General features: G+C 48.7%; 6 protein-coding genes across 6 annotated transcripts; 3 read left to right on the top strand and 3 right to left on the bottom strand.

Moving 5' to 3' along the window:
- Positions 1-4,346: 4,346 nt before the first annotated feature.
- On the top strand, positions 4,347-4,821 carry FSST1_003196 (high mobility group box domain-containing protein; the record flags this gene model as incomplete). Its single annotated transcript, XM_083229254.1, has 3 exons — positions 4,347-4,407; positions 4,520-4,737; positions 4,792-4,821. 3 exons carry the CDS (start codon positions 4,347-4,349, stop codon positions 4,819-4,821), a joined length of 309 nt encoding a protein of 102 aa, XP_083086626.1.
- Positions 4,822-6,998: 2,177 nt separating this feature from the next.
- Positions 6,999-8,889, top strand: FSST1_003197 (uncharacterized protein; the record flags this gene model as incomplete). Its single annotated transcript, XM_083229255.1, has 10 exons — positions 6,999-7,435; positions 7,492-7,568; positions 7,615-7,688; positions 7,740-7,810; positions 7,862-7,936; positions 7,988-8,214; positions 8,272-8,383; positions 8,431-8,558; positions 8,609-8,770; positions 8,816-8,889. The coding sequence occupies 10 exons, from the start codon at positions 6,999-7,001 to the stop codon at positions 8,887-8,889; spliced, it is 1,437 nt and encodes a 478-aa protein (XP_083086627.1).
- Positions 8,890-9,420: 531 nt separating this feature from the next.
- Positions 9,421-11,363, bottom strand: FSST1_003198 (phosphoglucomutase PGM2; the record flags this gene model as incomplete). Its single annotated transcript, XM_083229256.1, has 5 exons — positions 9,421-9,713; positions 9,763-10,776; positions 10,829-11,032; positions 11,085-11,182; positions 11,311-11,363. The coding sequence occupies 5 exons, from the start codon at positions 11,361-11,363 to the stop codon at positions 9,421-9,423; spliced, it is 1,662 nt and encodes a 553-aa protein (XP_083086628.1).
- Positions 11,364-11,986: 623 nt separating this feature from the next.
- FSST1_003199 (ribonuclease H-like domain-containing protein) lies at positions 11,987-12,693 on the bottom strand (the record flags this gene model as incomplete). Its single annotated transcript, XM_083229258.1, has 2 exons — positions 11,987-12,553; positions 12,610-12,693. The coding sequence occupies 2 exons, from the start codon at positions 12,691-12,693 to the stop codon at positions 11,987-11,989; spliced, it is 651 nt and encodes a 216-aa protein (XP_083086629.1).
- A 536-nt stretch (positions 12,694-13,229) lies between these two features.
- On the top strand, positions 13,230-14,843 carry FSST1_003200 (Gfo/Idh/MocA family protein; the record flags this gene model as incomplete). The annotated part of the gene is made up of 1 exon (XM_083229259.1): positions 13,230-14,843. The coding sequence occupies one exon, from the start codon at positions 13,230-13,232 to the stop codon at positions 14,841-14,843; it is 1,614 nt and encodes a 537-aa protein (XP_083086630.1).
- A 313-nt stretch (positions 14,844-15,156) lies between these two features.
- Positions 15,157-16,568, bottom strand: FSST1_003201 (uncharacterized protein; the record flags this gene model as incomplete). The annotated part of the gene is made up of 3 exons (XM_083229260.1): positions 15,157-15,964; positions 16,022-16,187; positions 16,301-16,568. 3 exons carry the CDS (start codon positions 16,566-16,568, stop codon positions 15,157-15,159), a joined length of 1,242 nt encoding a protein of 413 aa, XP_083086631.1.
- Positions 16,569-18,552: the final 1,984 nt, after the last annotated feature.

Raw genomic sequence — 18,552 nt, forward strand, 5'->3', positions numbered from 1 at the left:
TTGCGGCTGTCCCTGGAAGAACATGCAGGTGCCAGGTCTCGAGCCTCTCTAGCCTTCATCCTCGTTTCAAGGTCTAACAACCCACGAACAACCGAATCATGATCTCATTCATCAGGGCATCCCGATAGGGTTTAGAAGCAAGAAGCTATGACCATCAGTCTGTTGAGATATACACGTGATATCTCTTGGCAATTTCGAGATGGAAAACCAGAGATAACAGGACAGAGCATAATAGTGATTCAGAAATTCTGCGGCTATTTTTTCGATGTTCTTTCTGAATTTACCTTATTCTGGACCAGATCGGCACCCGAAAAAAGGGCGCGTTTATTGACTACTGCGCAGGGGACTCGTATTGGGCAGCTATTCAGGAACTACAAACCTTGCCTTGGACGATTTTCGCCAAAGGAAAAAGGAAGAAAAAAGGATAAAACAACATCCTCAGTATTGAATTGTAGAAGGGAGATTAAATATAATTTTGAAGAAGCAATTATGTCAAGACGAAAAAAGGAAAATGGTTATTGGAAGGGAATGCTCAGAAAGGTACCTGAGTACCTCTTCCAGAGCGAATATCGCAATGTGTGATGATTTTGCGTCAGAAAAAGCAGAGTGACCCATACAAGATTACTAAGTCAAAAGCATAAACGTGAAAACCAGGTGGCAGGAAGAAGAGTGAGTGGAGAGGAACAGAGAGAATTGGCTTGGGCGGGGGACCGCTCAGCTCCCTGTTCTGAGCTCTGGCGTGAGCCCAGAGTCGGCTCGGCGTCGAGGTACAGCACAGTATCAGGTGCCAGGAGGACTACATGACCACCTAAAGACAGGTGTGTCGCGTACCCGCTGCAAGTCTCTACTGGTACCTTTCCTGAGGGCCACTTACGGCGTGTCTTTGCACATTGTTTTGGTCCGGCGCGACCAGACATGCTCGGCAAAGCCGCCATCGCCGGGCGCTTTTGCTTGCCTGCCCTGTCTGGTCTCTCTCTCTGCGACTAGGCGCTGTCGACCGTCTCCATTTACACCAACAGGGCTTCTCGCGCGACTCGTGGTACCCGCCATGTCCGCAAATGGAGTATGCGTCACCATGTACCTTTTGCCCGCATCATTGTGACTTTCGCTTGCTTTGACCTGTCTTTTCCTTCTTGGTATGGGGTTAGGAAAGGTATCCATGACCTTGATGTATTGTATCAGCACTGATCGCTGCTCAATGATGCGCCTATGAACAATACTAGTACACATTTTTACTCAGTTGGGAAAGCACCACAGTGATACACGGGTACACAGCACCAGCTTGCCTCTGCCAAAGCTAGGACCCTATTGTGCCTTTGCACTCGAGCGAGTAGCATGATGGAAGGCGACGGTAACTTTGCCCGGGCCTAGACTCAAACAACCAACTAAGGCGTATCCGTACCTTGTAGTCAGATCTCAACTGGTGCATACCAAGCAGACCTATGCTAGTACTATGTAGAGGACCGTGAAAGTGAGATGCGGGATAGGAAGGAGGGTATCGGAATATTGATTCTTTACGTTCGGTCGAGGCAGGAGAGTAGCAAACAGAAGCACAAAGGGATGAATGAATGCGAGGGGTTAAACAGTTGGTCTTGTGAGGATACGCATAAGCAGGTACCTGTACGTACGATTTTCGTATGACGGTACTTGATGATCACGCACGGCTAAAGTACTGCACTCCGCCGCACATCATTGCACCCGTCAATAGTGAAAAGTGGTCTAGAACTGATGACAGGCCTGGCGTTGATCAAGAAACGCCTGGTGACTGAATATGAGAAATGAACAAACCAAGAAGCTATTGAGAATAGTCAGAGCAGGTCGCCTGGCAACCATAGTGAATGTGTAGGTTTCCAGCTATATCAATGCCATTCTTGACAATCAGAGTTGCGCAAGTGATACCTTTGTCTCAAGGTAACAAATTAGTGCCGAATTGAGTGTGATGCACGCTTGAATGGTGCATCAGTCGGAGTTTGTATGGCAGGGGTGAGGGATAGTGAAGTAAAACACAGCCCGAGATTGTCTTAGGCACAGGTAGGATAGTTAGCGCTGGGGTTTTGAAGGACAATCCCTCCCAAGGCCGGATAACGAACGAGTTGTGAATTAGAGACGAACCCGGAAACGGGACATTGCATTCGGTTGCCAGGTCGTTGGTGTTCTCAGTCAATGCTCGTGGATCGATAATTGGACCCTTTTCCAACCACAAGTTGTGCTCGCTGCTGAAACGTGTGATGCTAGATGCGCCAGAACAAGCAAATTTTGGTTTAGTTTACTTTAAGACAAGTGTTCAATTGACGTCTGACTGAAGAGATATTGTATTTTGAAAGATCCGAGAGGTCCGATCATTATAGCAATTGCTCTTGAGTATAGTCTCTCATCTGGTCGTGGCAAGTTTGCGTGCGTTGCGAAAGTGCTAGTTGCCTTTTCAGCGAATCATCTCTCACGAAAGCTTGACATTACATCAATAAGATCCAACGCCCTTAAACAGCCCGCCATGATAGGCGAAAGAAGAAATGAATAGAGAGAACCGAATGCAGTGTACGCATCGTATTAGTTGAAGAGTCGTTATGCATTGTATGTAATTGCGTGGATAATTTCTGATGCTCTGGTAAACTGGATTTGAGGAATCGATATCCGTACATAGTATTGAGAGGAAGCGTTGGTGTTGTACGTGGTTGGCATCAAATTGGTGTGGTACAAGTAACAAACCTAGGAAAGAGAAGGGGCAGGGAGGAGGGTGTCAGTAGCGGAGCGTCATGGTAATGGTGAGGTGAGCGCGACGACAAGTCCGAGATTGATGAAGCATAGCGGCCTCAGAGGTGGAGGTGGAGAGGTGGATGGGCATGGACATGGACAGGAGGGGACTAGGTACGGTAGCAGAGTAGGAAGAAAGAGGGGACGATGTGAAGCCAAAAAAGAAACATCTAGTCAAACTTGACAAGAGATAATTAGAGACATAGACAAGCAAGGGCAAAAAAGTTCATTGTTTCACACGGTAAATCTGCTGGATTGAGCCCGTTGACTGGGTAAGAAGAACGGATAACGGATATGGCGGTATAATACGGCAGAGTGCTCATCAGAGTAGTCGTCCAGTGCAGAGAGGCTGGTTGGATGGGCGTGATTTGATTAGGAGTGATCAGAGTAAAAGAGGTACCATAATCAAAGGCAGAGGGGCTTGCGACTGCCTCCTGGAGCGTAAGTATACTGTGCGAATAACATCGTCTGTGTTGCGGTACAAAACCTTTGTACTGTACCTCGGCGCGGCGGGCTGCGTGCGGCTTGTACCCGTACAGTACCATACAACAATAGCAACAGAACCACCCGCTTACACGCTGGTGAGTGGTCAGAGGTAGGTGCTCTTGAGGAGCTTGGATGACGGGGCTTGGACGGAGTCCTGGTCGTCTCCCCTAGTAGCAGGCCCAAAGGTAGAAATTGGCCCCAGGCAGGTGCGGTACAGGTACGGATTACGGATACATCTCTCAAACCCAAGACTGCTGCGACAGTACTAGTGCAAGTGCAGCTCCAAGCACACGCACCGCAGAGCAATACGCACCGCACCCGCACCCAATTTTCTTAGAGGAGGAAGGGAAGGGTAAGGAGAAGGAGAAGGAAAAAAAAGGGAAGGGGGGCACCAAGAAGGCAAGCTCACTCCAGCCTACCAGCCCAGCCCAGCCCATTGCATAACAGTCCAAGTCTGGTAGCTGGGCAGGCCGCGTTCCCTCCCCACGCACAATCACTCCCCCATAGTAAAAAGGCTGCCTTGGCCCTCCCTATACATTCCCTCTCACTCTCTTTTCTCCCATACAATTCTCCTACCCAAATTCGTCCCTCTCTACCTATACTCAACACGCCTCGATAAGTCTTTGGTGAGTAACCTCCCATCTTATACTTCAAGAACCACAACTTTTTCCCTTGAATTTAACCTTTGCGCCTGTTCACGTCTTGAGCTTTTCAACTGTTTTCAAATATTGATCACTGTAAAAAAAAGTCCATCGCAAGCTCAAGCTGCATCGGTCTATCGCATCATCACCTACACATCGCTGGTCGCGCAATAGCTTGACACTTTGGCTAACAGAAGCGCATTACAGACTACATCAACACCACCAATCTCTTTTTTTCAAAACCATCCCTCAGGTATGCTCAAAACCTCCTTACACCTTTTTTCTATCAATTTACGCGCATTTTTACGCGTTGGAAAGCGCAATCGCTTTTGCGCCACACCACTCTGCCCTCTTCCATATTGCTCCCAGCTCAGCTTCAAGCTAGCTTGAGCTACCCCTCCATTGTTGCTAGCACCGCATTTCACATTACGATCTTTTGCTCACTCTTCCTCACAGAACACCGTCAAAATGCCTAAGGCTGCTGCTACCGGAAAGCGTGCTACCAGAACCACCAAGCGTGCCAAGAAGGGTAAGTCGAAGCATTTCCCACACGCTCGTGCTTGCAATCACACTCTTTATTGTGGCTTTGCATCGCACGTCGCGATCTTCTCCGAATCAACGAACACAACTAACTTCAATAGACCCCAACGCCCCCAAGCGTGGTCTCTCCGCCTACATGTTCTTCGCCAACGAGCAGCGTGAGAACGTCCGTGAGGAGAACCCTGGTATCTCTTTCGGTCAGGTCGGCAAGCTCCTCGGTGAGCGATGGAAGGCCCTCAACGAGAAGCAGCGTGCTCCTTATGAGGCCAAGGCTGCCGCCGATAAGAAGCGATACGAGGATGAGAAGCAGGCTTACAACGTAAGTTGACATGGTGAAACATTTTAAACAGAGGTATACTAACAACATATCAAGGCCGACCAGGAGGAGGAAGAGTCTTCCTAGAAAGAAGTCTCCGATGTCAAACCCAAGCGTCGCTCGCAGAAGGTGAAATCTGATTCGGATTAGTCCCAACACCAGTGCCGTGTTGCAGATTCTGGCCAGGAAGTCCATCTTCTTTGTATCTCGGTCTGGGCGGTGTTGTATGATGGCACAGGAAGAGTGCCTTGTTTTTTATTAGGAATTTTCACGGGTTAAGGCCGTCCAGATGTTTATGATCTGGAGGACGGTCGATTGAGCTATGGCTTCTATTTCGAGTGTCCTTGGCCATGAGAACCAGATCCCGAACTTGAGGGTCATGGGACGAGGAAACGCAATGTGTACAATTAGGGAACACGGAGCCAAATAATCAAAACTGCAAAAACATCAACGTTATCTACCACATGCATTCAGTCCATAAGGCTTGCAGCTCTAAATCACCAGCAGGAAGCTCAAACTTGAAATGACGTGGAGGCTTGATGCTGTTTGAGGCGCGAGCTCTCCCTGTTTGATGAAAGTGGCTGATGGTGGCTGGTAAAGAAGCAGAGTATATTAAGAACTCTTTTGCTTTGGACCTTTGATTTCTATGTAAAGACTTCAATTGTCCATGTTGACTTGATGAAAATATATTCAATCAATCCGTTTCCATTGACGTTCACGTTGACGTTGACGAAGCCAAGATGATTTCTCCCCAGCCGTTCTTGCCTGATAAGTAACTACCTATGTCAAGAAGGGAAGGCGAGGGGAAAGGCCGATCCATCCAACCAAGCTGAAAGGCTCACCCATAATTCTCTTATCACTCAACTCTTACGGTACTTGTCCGTTGTCAGTCAAAAACACCAAAGCCATTGTTACTGTCACTCGCAGTGTGCAGATCAGCAAGGCAAGTTGCAATGCTTGCCTTAACAGGGAGACGATGGGACAATGTTATATACATTTACGTATGTACGAAAAGTTTACAAATAAGAGAACGTACAACATCGCGCAAACTATCCATGACTGGTATCAAGCATGTCATGTCCTGCCGAGCCTCATCCCCCACGGCTATTGAAGTGGAGTACAAGAAACACTGAGAGGGTCATGCCATGCTAACTTAGGTCTGACCAGGACGAGGAGGGAAATACGGTATACCCCAGCACGAACGTCGTTTCGAAGCTACTTGTTTCTTCACCTTCTCACAATCTCCAGTATCGTCAGGTTTTCCCCACACTCAGTCCACATCCCGCGGATGCATGGCAAGGGTCGCCGACGTAGCAACACGTCGCATCTCGACTGTCACTGGACAGAGCTGTACAGCTGCTCTTCTCTGGGAATGGTCGTCTTTGACTGGTGCGAGTGCCCACCCATCTCTATCCTAATCCAGTTCAATTGATGCCCCCCGAATATCTTCCCATGCATTCGCCTGGCGTCATGTCCCAGTACGCTTGCTATCGTGGCAACGCCTGAGAAGTTGATTCAAGCTGGCGCCCAAATCTCAAGTTGACAGATACACACCCAATGCCGTGCTCGCTAAGCACAATCATCTCCTCTCGTTGGTGTAATTGTCTCAATGAAACCCAAGGCGACAGTCTTGATTCTGCAGACTTATGTACAATGCGAGCGGCATCTGACCATCAGGTGGACCAAGACCCCCGGACTTGAGGCCTGGCTTTAGTTGAGGCGACGACAGGACGATGGACCCCAAGAGCCTCGGACATTACGTGCATCGACGTGATGGGCTCACTCTGGGCTCAGAGCGAGAACCGTGCACCAACCACGTCAGGGAAGGTCGTGTGTATGGCTAGACTGGTGTCGGTACACCTGTTGATGGTGTTGAACAATTGCCCGGATCGGATCACACGTTATTGACGGCTTGCATACCCGTCGTCCCCTCTTCTTCCATTATTAACCAAGGATCTCTTCTCAAGTCTTGAATCTATTCCTGGTCTCTCATCTGATTCAAGATCTCACAATTGACCATCATCGTCGGTTATCTATACTTTTCTTAATACCATTAGTTCAAAATACCTCCACCAGTACTGTCGATTACTCCGCACACTTCACCGTATACGTTGGCTCGATCGACTATCTCCACTGACACGACTGTTGTTGGCGGAGTGGAAGGATTAAAGGCAGACTCAAGATCATAACAAGGCCAATTGTGGTCTCTCTCGTTTTGTGATGAAACAGAGACGCCCACTCGTATACGCATTCTATCCCTCATGATGGAGATGGTTCTTGGTGATCAACTTGAGATTCACTTGCTACAGGGCTGTTGCTTGGAGGCAGAAAGGGCCGATCTTGTTGCACTTCAGTTGCTAGGACTTCACAATGCCCTACCCGATGGCAACCATGCTCATCTCATGATGCTTATTGAAGAGATGAGAGCCTCTAGCCAATTGCTTTTTGAACTACCCGAGCACTGCAAGGTCCATTTCTCCCGTGTTCCCATCGTGCTCGATTATCTTGAGATTCTCCTTCCTTGCCTATCGAAATCACTGCGAGACATCACTGCCTTTTACGAAGACCGGACCCAGACCAGAGAGAATCGTTGGCGAAAGATGTATCATTCCATGACTGACGAAGCCGGGGGTCTTTCGCTCCCCCAACGCTTCATCCTTTACAATCGTTTCCTGACTCTGTTACGAGAGTTGTTGACAAGGTTAGCCAGACATTCTAAGATCACCTCTAGGGCTGAAACTGATAAATATTGCATAGATCGCTGAGCTTCGACTTCAATACAATGGAAACCACCCGGGTACAGCTCATGGAGCTTAGAGAAGCCCGGAACATCCGTGAGAATATCAGCTCCAGCTTCAATGCAGAACTAACAAACAACAGCTCCTCCCCCTATCCGTCTCAACTCTACTTCCCAACTAGACTCTGTGCTAGATGATGACTCGAGCACCATAGCGGTAAGTCAAGTCAGCATGACTTCGCATAATGGCTTCTCACAAAGTTAATAGAACATACATTGGTCTGAAAAGATCTTCTCTCTGCCACTGCCATCTCGAACTGCACTCAAACATCAGCAGCCGTGAGTTTCCCATACCTCATCTCACTGTTCTTTGGTCCTTAACAGTTATAGTTCAAAGGCATGGGGGCCATTACAACCTTGGGATCAAATCAAGATGCCTAGCGATGCAAAAATTCTCTTTATGCGGTACGACCAAAATGCAGTTGATGAGTGTTGGCCTCAGACTAACAGAAACAGATCCTTCAACGAGCGCCAAATAACTTTAGTGGTGTATGAAACTGCACAGGATCAATGCCCCTACTTTCTCCTGCGGACGTTCCACATGGGTACACCTTGGTTCTCGCTTCGTGGGGCGCATGAGCTTGTCGTTGAGCGTAACGGAAGTTGTCTTCAGTTCTGGCAGTGGAGTGCGAACGACCAATGCACCAAGAAATGGGCCAGCCTTTGCTTCCTGACATGGGAAGGTAAGTTGAATGCTGTTGAGACATACGTCTGGTATACCGAAACGCTAATGTTTCTAGAAATGGTGTTGGTGTACTGCTGCTTTCTGTCATTCAAGACTCGCGACAACCTCACCCTTCGAATGGCAAACGAAGACCTCAGTCTTTGGGGTGAACGCAAGCTGTTTCAAGCGTAAGTTCCAAATCCAACACTTTGTCGACTTATGCTTATTCAATTAGCCGAATTGTGGATGACCATTTTATGCATTCTCTTATTGTCTATGAGGACGTTGTCTCCAAGGGCCTTCGTCTTCACGCTGCAGTCTGGGAAGGGGACCTACGACAGTGTCCTGTCTGGACAGCATTCAGTACGTCAGAACTTCAACTTGACGCAATATTTATTAACAAGAGTCTTCAGTCACGCATCAATCTACATCAACGAGATGGATTAAGAGAGTGAGCAAAACCAGAGTTCGCTTAGCCGACATTCATCTCTATGTCTTTTGTCAGGAATATCGACAACAGAACCAGCGAATCAACCGTTCTGGAGCCTTTGAAATTAAGTTTGTCAGTGAAGAGGGTTAGTTGTTCATCCCAATTATGATGCAGAGGCTTACATGTACAGCGGCCAAACGTTTCAGAGATATATTTGCTCCCACGTTCACGGATGAGAGCACGACGACCGATACAACGGCCTGACGACTAAAGATAATCTCTCCGCGATTCGGGCATAAACTAACACTACGACCTCGAGCCCATGCCAGTTATTATACTCCCTCCTTTTCCCATTATTCGTAGCCCTTTGAACCCGGTTTATGCTTTTCCAGCGACGGCGTCCCACGAGAGAAATAACGGCTTGACGATTCACGAATAACGATTTTCATTTTCATTTTTGGTAATAAATCCCGAGTGACAGGAAACAGAATGTAAGATACTTAGCATGGCTCGTTTGCCATTATGGTCAGTTGGTGGGCTCGTCTCGTGTCTTGAACATAACGATATTAAGAATGTTTTATACTGCGGCACTAATTCATACTACTACTACTGTGCCTGCTCTTGCTTCTCAAAATACATCATCTGTTCACCAATTGGGTTGGTTGGTAGTTTCAATAACGCTCAATTTGTTTAATATTGTTGTACGCAACAACAACCTCAGAATCTCATAATTATCCTATGCTTGCATCCATCTCTTCAGTTCTTGGTCCAAACACCACCTATTATGTTACTTGTTTAGGTCTTGACATCAGGCTCGTCACGGCCGACATGCTCCTTGAACTTGAGGAGCTCAGTAGCAAACTTGACCTCCTCCTTCAGGAAGTCTTGGGCGTCTAGCTCGTACTTTGAGGGGTCGCTGGTGTGCTGCTCAATGTACAGGCGGATGGTGGCTCCAGATGAGCCAGTACCAGAGAGTCGGACAACGATACGGCTGCCGGAGGAGAAGCCGGCGTACAGACCTTGCTTGGAGGCGACAGAGCCGTCGAGGTCGGTGTATGAGAAGTTGCCAGCCTTGGTAACCTTGCGGCCTGTAATAAGTCAGCTTGTATTCTTGTAATAGATAGTAATGATACGCACCCTCGATGGTGCTGCCAACGAAGTTGGAGTCAGCAACAAGCTTCTCTAGCTCACCAACAACCTTGTTGGCGCCCTCTGAGTCGACATCCTCGTAGTCGTAACGGGTGAAGAAAGTACGTCCGTACTTGGTCCAGAACTCCTTCTGGATCTCCTTGATCGAGGGGGTGACCTCGGGGTTCTGGACACCGACACCAGCGATGATGTTGAGCCAAGCGATAACGGCCCAGAGACCATCCTTCTCGCGAATGTGGTCACTACCGGTACCGAAACTCTCCTCACCGCAGATGGAGAGCTTCTTAGCGTCGAAGAGAGCGCAGAAGAACTTCCAGCCGGTGGGCACCTCGTAGCAGTCGAGACCCTGGGCCTTGGCGACGAGGTCGACAGCACCGCTGGTGGGCATAGAGCGAGCGAGACCGTTGACACCGTTCTTCTTGAAGTATGGGATGAGGTGAGCGTAGTGGGCGATGATGGCGAGAGAGTCACCGGGAGAAACAAAAGCGTTGGCACCATAGATCATGTTTCGGTCACCGTCACCGTCAGAAGCGGCACCGAAGGGGATGTTGTTCTTGTCGACAACCTCGACCAGGGAGTGAGCGTAGGTAAGGTTAGGATCGGGGTGGCCACCGTTGAAGTCGGGGCTAGGGATACAGTTCTGGGTAGAGTTGCTCAGTCCAAGCTCCTGCTCGAAGATGGCCTTTCCGTAGGGACCAGTGACACCGTGGAGACCATCGAAGAGGACTTTGAAGTCGGGGTGGGTGGAGAAGAACTTCTTGATAAGGTCAAAGTCGAAGATGTCCTTGAGCATGGCAACGTAGTCGGCAGTGCTGTCGATAACCTCGACCTCGAGGTCGCCGTAGGTCTGAGTACCAACAGTGGTGATGTCGACATCGGAAATGTCGGCAATCTTGTATGAGGTCAAAGTCTTGGAGAACTCGTAAATCTTGTTGGTAACGGACTCGGGGGCAGGGCCACCGTTGGCAAGGTTGTACTTGATACCGAAGTCGTTCTTGGGGCCTGTTGGTGGTTAGATTGTGTTCTCAGTCAGAGGATATATAGTTAAACTCACCACCAGGGTTGTGGCTGGCAGTCAGGAGGATACCTCCAGTAGCCTTGCGGATACGGATAACATGGCTGGCAGCGGGAGTAGAAAGGATACCGTTCTGGCCGATGATGAGCTTCTTGACTCCGTATGCGGCGCCAATCTTGGCAATGAGCTGGATAGCCTCGGGGTTGTAATAGCGACCATCACCACCAATGACGAGGTTGGAGCCTATAATTGGGTTAGATCATGTTCCTTGTTTTACTGCAGAGTAGCTGCATACCCTCAACACCCTCAGGGATGGACAGCAGAATGCTGGCGATGAAGGACTCGCTGTAGTGAGGCTGTTGAAAGACAGTAACCTTCTTTCGAAGACCAGAACTGTTGATGTATGTCAGTAGAGTTTCAATGGGTTGAAGAATGGATAAGAAGGTTCTCGGTAGCTCCCGGAGCAGTGGGGGGAGCACAACAGGAAGATCATCCAGGTTCAAGGTCAAGGAAAGACTTACGTTCCGGGCTTCTGATCCTGGAAGGGCTTGAACTCAACAGTTTGAACGCCCATGATTGTTTGATATAGTAGGGTAAAACGAATAGGGGAGGATATTATGAACTTTCTTTGGGAAGATTTGTTGAAGAAAGAGAAAAGGAGGTGAAAAGAGAAGCGAAGGTAGCGGTAGAGGATGTCGAGACGAGATGGGGATGGGGACAGGGACTGAGACAAAAAGAGGGGAGCTACAGGGAGGAGGGAGCTCTCTGGTGGGGTAGACGAGATGATATCACTCAAGCTAATGGAGGGGCAACACAATTGATACTGTGTTTATAGAGGAATATTGTATGTGACGGACAGTGTTTATAGTGTTTAGATATTTCGTTGAGATACAACATTTTAACGTAAGTATGAGAGGTAGAGCTCATGATGGAAGCTGGTGGATATGACATCCAATATGTCCACCTGAATTGGGTATCCGTAGTGGCTACATAACCGAAATATTGGCAAAAGACAACACAAGCTAAAGCTAGAGCTAGAGCTTATAGCATAGAGCTATTTCTTTGCAAGAAGCTACCAAGGTAAGCAAGCAGCTCAATCATGACACTTGGACCCGTCACAACATATTTAATATGAGGACAATCCATCTCATCTCTAATTATAACCCACCTCTCTCAAAACATAGTATCAATTAAAAACTATTGTTTTCCCTTATTAGGCTTGTTCTTAGCAGGCACAACATCAAATGTCGGTCTAAAGATAACCTCCCTGTAGTACTTCGCCTCCTCAATACTCTCCAGAATATCATCCCTCGCCTTGTGCAGTCCCTTCTTATTAGGAACCTTGTTCACAATCCTCTTGGCCGCCCAGCGTCTCGCAGCCTCCTTGATAGAGCTGACATCCAGAATTCGGTGGTGCAGGTGTCTCATCACACGCTTGTAGGGCTCTCGCCTCAGGAATGCCCTGTCGCAGTGCACGCTGTTGCCTGCGAGGAGACCACGCTTGCGCTCGGGGATGAACCGCGTGATGTACTCGTAGAGAGCATCAGCAGCTTGCTCCGGAGTAGTTGTTGACTCAAGAACAGCAGCGGTGAGGCCAGAGTCTGCGTGTGTCTTTGTGCACCACTCGTCCATCTGGTCGAGACGAGACTGGGGGAAGTGGATGATGGCGTGAAAGCCTTCTTCATCAAGAATCTCAAGATTTCCCGTTGTGATGATGCAGTAGATCTCTATGATTTCATCGTTGTCCTGGTCGAGACCAGTCATCTAGACGTATGTGAGCTCAAAGCCGTTCATTATACAACGTAACACGGCATACCCACCTCACAGTCGATCCATACAAGAGGATCATCAGTAGAACTCTTTGGCTGGTTATCAGCTTGGCTTTCTGCAGTTGTAGTAGGCATTGTTGCAGAATTTTGGATGGTTGCAATGTAACGTTTAAGTCAAAGAGCTGTTGGCTTTTCTCGTGAAGGCATCAGAGAAAGCATATCTTCACTAAATCAGTTTAGTAATGATTTAGTGGGGTTAAAGATGGGAACCACCCAACTACATTTCACTTTAGTTAGTACACGTAGGTAAGGGTAGACAGTGAATCAATGCGCTGGGACGTTGTATGTACTAATACGTTCTACCTTATTGGTTACCATCAACTTCTACAACACGATATACGAAAATCATTGCAACAACAACAACAACTGAATGTTACGTTCTACGACATTATATCTCTTTTATTTCAGACCTATTGTTGCCTAGTTGTATAATCTCGCTGCCTGGCTATCTACCAATCATACTTCAAAGTAGTGTCTTGGAGTATCTATGGCATCAGGCGTTCTACTCAACTTGACCACCCAAGAAAGATATTTAACTTGCCTCTTTCAACTCGTATAATATCAAACGTCACATTGAATCGAATAAACCATACAATATCAATACTTACATCATGTCGACACTAGTGAACAACCTCTTGTCAAAGCTTTCAACAGACCAAAATGGAGACACAAACTCACAGCCCCAACCACCTCCCAAGCCAGAAATGTCCGACACGCCACCTCGCTTCCTCATAATAGGGGCCGGATCTCGAGGACAAAACTACGCTGCTGCCATTGACAGCGTCTCCAATGGCGTGGTCGCTGCTGTTGCTGAGCCCCTCAAGTTCAAGCGCGAGTCCCTTGGCCGGGATCACATCTGGGGCAATGGTTCCCCAAAAGAAGGACAATCATTCCATGACTGGAAAGATTTTCTCGCATACGAGCAAGATCGCCGAAAGAGAGCTGCTGCGGGAGATGAGAATGTCCCAGAAGGTGTTGACGGTGTCTTTGTTTGTGTTCTCGACGAGATGCATCGTGAGGTTATCGTTGGCCTTGCGCCGCTTGAATTACACATCATGTGTGAGAAGCCTCTCGCCTGCTCTCTTCAAGACTGCGTCGACATGTACAAAGCTATGCGGCCCTACCAGCCTTCAAAGGTATTCTCTATAGGTCACGTACTGCGCTACAGCCCTCACAATATCATGCTGCGCAAGCTCCTCGTCGAAGACCGTGTCATTGGCGATATATCAAGTGTAGTCCACACTGAACCTGTGGGCTACTGGCACTTTTCCCATTCATACGTTAGAGGAAACTGGCGTAATGAGAACACCACTGCCCCGTCGCTGCTGACAAAGAGTTGTCATGACATCGACTTGTTGCTCTGGCTGCTCTGCTCTCCGGAAAAGGCGGGACAGGGAGAGCCTCATATTCCGGCGACGGTGTCTTCATCCGGCGGCCTTCATCTGTTCAAGAAGAGTAGAAAACCCAAGGCAGCAGGGTCCGCAACAAACTGCACAAAGTGCCCCCTTGGAGACGAAGGCTGCAAGTTCTCGGCAAAGAACATTTATCTCGGCCCCAAGCTCAAAGGACTGCAGTCCGGCAATACCAGATGGCCCGTCAGTATCGTCGTTCACGATATTGAGGACTACCCATCTCAAGAAAAAAGAGAGGAGCTTCTCATGAAGACCCTTGAGGAAGACTATGACGAGTCGACACCCAAGTCCGAGGTCCAGTCCCGGAACTGGTTCGGCCGTTGCGTCTTTGAAGCAGATAACAACGTCTGCGACGACCAATTTGTCACAATTACTTGGCCCGAATCTACTCAGCCGGCAAAGACAGCGACTCTACACATGGTTGCCCAAACGACTAAGATCTGCGAGCGATACTCCAACTTTTACGGCGAGCACGGCGAGGTCTACGCCGACTCGCGACGTATCGTAGTTGAAGACTTCAACACAGGCGAAACAAAGACTTATTATCCCCGTGTTGAAGACCTTGGTCATGGTGGAGGAGATTTGGGCCTCACACGCCAATTTGTCATGGCATGTGATCGTGTCAAGAATCATGGCTGGGAAGCTCCTCGTGCGCAGGATGAGTTTATTGGATGCACTCTCGATGAAGTTTTACGAAGCCACGCCATGGTCTTTGCAGCTGAGGAAGCGAGACTCGGCCGAAAGGTTCTTGACTGGGAAGAATGGTGGAACAAGGCTCTTGGAAAGCAACTGGAGCTGAACGGACATGTATAAGCATTATCTTAGCTATGATGAGGGTGTGTTTTATGGGTTGAGATTATTGAGCAAGTTCATAAGGATCATCACAAATTGGATCATTTAACAGGTATAGATTGAGGCATTATCATATTTTGAATTCATCAGTGAAATAACCCAATTAGGTCTGCCATATAAAGTAAAACAAAAGTTCATGCAATCGATTAGCCATGCAGTTGTTGAATCGCCTTGAAAGTCCACCTGTATGTCCACATAGTCTTTGCCTTAAAAATTTCCACTCATCCAGAAATGAAACTCCTTTTACTCCCGTCATGTCAGTCAATCAAGACTTCTAGCTAAGCTCAGCACGGTTGCCCTCATTTCCAATTGGTTGAACAGCGGGCAACTCTTGAGCCTGAGGAGTCTCGTGGCCGTCCTTGTTAGGACCCGGGCTGGGTGTGAATTGTCCTGGAGGAGGCGAAGTGGATGAAGGTGCTCCATAACCTCCAGCGCCATACTGAGCAGGATATTGACCTTGCTGGCCGAATGGCTGGACGTACCCCTGAGGCTGAGGAGAGTAGCCGCCGTAGCCAGGTTGCTGATAACCTTGGGGTTGTCCGTATGGAGCAGCCAATGAAGGGTCGTATGGCTGCTGGTAACCTTGGAAGTTTGAAGGCACACCTGAAGGATATGTAGCATTTGAAGGCGAAGAAGGAACGTAGCCGGCTCCTGGGCTCTGAGGGTGCTGGGCCATCGCAGGAGGGTTTTGCGGGCTGCTACCAGCTGCTGCAGCTGCGGCATTCTTCTTGCGACGGCGGAAAAGCAGGAAAGCAGCCAGACCGACCAGAGCAAGAGCAGCGACGCCGCCAACAACACCACCAGCAATAGCGCCGACGGGGGCGCCCTTGTCGTCGTCTTTCTTATCAGATTCTGTCGCCGACGCGGAACTTTCTGTTACTGTGGTAGCGGAGTCGTCTGCGGTAGAAGAAGCATCTTTCGTAGTCGATGCATCACTTTCAGTGGTGCTCGAATCACCGGTAGCCAAAGGATCGGAGAATAGAAGTGCAGAGCTACCCGAGGTAGAATCACAGGCGAGGATCGTGTAGGGGTCGCCAGATGTGGTACCGACCCAGGTGTGGCAGTACTTGGCAGTAGCATCACTGAAATGAGATTAGAAACAAATCGATTTCATCAGTGAGTTTTTTTAAGGAACATACCAGCAAAGAGTGTGAAAGTCCTCGAGGAAAGCACACACAGAAGCAGATTCAGTATAAGGCACGCAAGATGTCTTCACTGATTTGCAAGCTCGGCCAGTTTCACAGCATCCAATCCAACCGTTAGAATAACTACAAGTGGCGACACTGGAAATGCATGTGAAGGAATCTGTTGAAGTCATGTTGTCAGCAAATCGATACTTTGCAAGTAGAGTTCATAGCTTCTTCCAATATGTGTGTTGATAGTCACTAATGCGCTCTTTCAGAACAGGGTCAACTCACTTCCTGCTTTACCGAAACCGCAGGTCATGGGCGCTAGGTCTCTCTTTCCCATGGCAAACTTCAAGTCCATAGCACCAGCAAGCTGGGGGGCCTCTGTTGGTACAGGACTCCATCCCAAGGCGATATTAGCTTGTTCGCCGGCTTCAGGGCCGTAGATGCCCGTCTGGCGAGGAGGTTCCCATGACACTTCTTGGTCTGACTTGAGCCAACCGGCGGCGGCTGGTGAGCTGAGAGCCCCAAGGGCAAGTAGAACAGCGGAGCGATGCATCGTCGTTCGATATCGTATAGTTATTTTGAATCGATGGCGACTTCAAGCTGTTTTGTATGTATTCGAATCCCACCGCTTCCTTCTTCCTTTCGGCAGTGGCGGATTGGTATTCTTCTGGGAGCGAGGACGAGGTTCGTTGTATAGGTATGTCCTGGTGTAAGTGGGTCTATACCCCTCGATACAAGTGAAGCTATTCAGACTTGTTTCCAAGTAGAAGCCAGAATTAACTCGGATAGAACAACAAAAAGAAGTGGTTTGAGAAGAGAAAACCAGTGCCAACGCAGGGGTCAATGGGGGTTTTGACTCTCTCCTGTCTGGGCTGCACTTGGGCGTTTTCGGGCCCGAGGAGGTTGACAGGCCATCTCGACCTACACGGGACGTGCTACAAGCAGCGTCCAGTACCGCAGGGGACCCCAGAGGACGCTAAACGAGATCAATGGCCACAAGGGGACCTTTCTCTGCTTTCTGAATGCTCCAAATCCACAGCCCCTGTCCGCTCCAGCACGATCTCGAGCTAGTGGCGCCGTTGGGTGACTCTCATTGGTATGGGAAATCTCTAGTGCGTCGAGCTGAATAAACCCCTGCTCAAATTGAGAGAGTCGACAAGGAATGGTCTGCTGGCTACCATCCAGCCTTTTGCAGACTCAGCCCCCAAAGAAACAACTCAATTTTTTGGTAGTGACAGAGAAACTCATTCTCTAGAGTTTTGCTAGTTATTCTTGACACTTCCATAATTAGAATTAGAATTAGCGGAGCATCTGCAGCAAAAAAAAAACCATCGCTGTCAGACATGATGAGGACGGCTTGTGTGATAAAACGTCCCGTCGCTGTGTAAGTCCGACAAGATCTCGTCTACGGATCGAATGAAGTGTGACCGACAATCTTTGGTGGTGGAGCTATCTAACGATAACTCCGCAGCGAAGAGCATGGGCTCACTTGTACCGGTACTACGCTGTCCTGCATTTCTCATCCGTTGTCAAACGGACCGCCAGCCTTCCTAGGTTGGGCTTGGATGGGCGCCCCTCTTTGTTTGTCTCTAGACTTGAGACAATATCGAACGCACCAGTGATATGCAGAACGCGGGAAACGGGATAGCTGCTAGGCTGCATTTTTTCAAGGCTGTGTGTCATGGCCAAAGCAGTGCTATTCCTTGAATTTTCCCACGGTTACGTTGCAGTGTGCTGTTGGAATGGTCTGTATCGTTTCTGGGAGGTGCATGAGGCTGCGTTCTCGAACCAGCTCATAGTGGCGTCCTGTAGCTACTGCACAATGCAATATTGCTCAGAGGAGGGTACAGGGGACAGCTCAGTATGATTGGGAAGTACATTCTCAAGTTCCCTCATGATCAGCGCTTACAGAATTTCGCTCTCCTCCAGATCGTCAGGTCAAGAACAGTTGGATTTTGGTGGCTCAAGCCACTTGCCTTTTTGCACATGATTGTCCCATAACTCAGGAACGTAGTTATCTAACATGAACAGAAGCATTTCCCTTAATCAAAAGTGCAACGGGAATCTGGGGTTTGTTGTAAGTGATGGTCTTGGCCTGCAATGGTTTGTAATGCAACTCCCAGGCACACCCAGGATCGAGCTCGCCATATCTAGTGCGGTCTCCAGCGTTTCCGTAATTTTGTTTGGCTTTCTGGCACAGATCGCCGGTGCCGGATACGCTGAGCTCGTGACTGGTCCTCGCACAGGTGGCCAGAGAGGGATGTAGTTCCGGCAACATCAAGACGCGTGGGGACCAACTTATAAGCTTGATGCTTAATCGGCAGAAGGTTACATAGTTGTGCTGTGATCACAGGCTTAACGGATTGCCGTAGAGGTGATCCGCATTGTTCTCTCTTGTATTTGATGGATGGTATTTTGACTCCTGTATTGTATTCACCGCTCGCAAAAGATGGAAGCACCCCATATTGTTGCGTGTGGGCCGTTGGATTCCTGAGACCTCTGCATTCGATTGACCACTTGGGGCAATGCAAGTTCTC

The sequence above is a fragment of the Fusarium sambucinum genome, chromosome I (assembly GCF_050947815.1).
Source record: "Fusarium sambucinum isolate potato_lamoka chromosome I, whole genome shotgun sequence".
NCBI classification, from domain to species: Eukaryota; Fungi; Ascomycota; class Sordariomycetes; order Hypocreales; family Nectriaceae; genus Fusarium; species Fusarium sambucinum.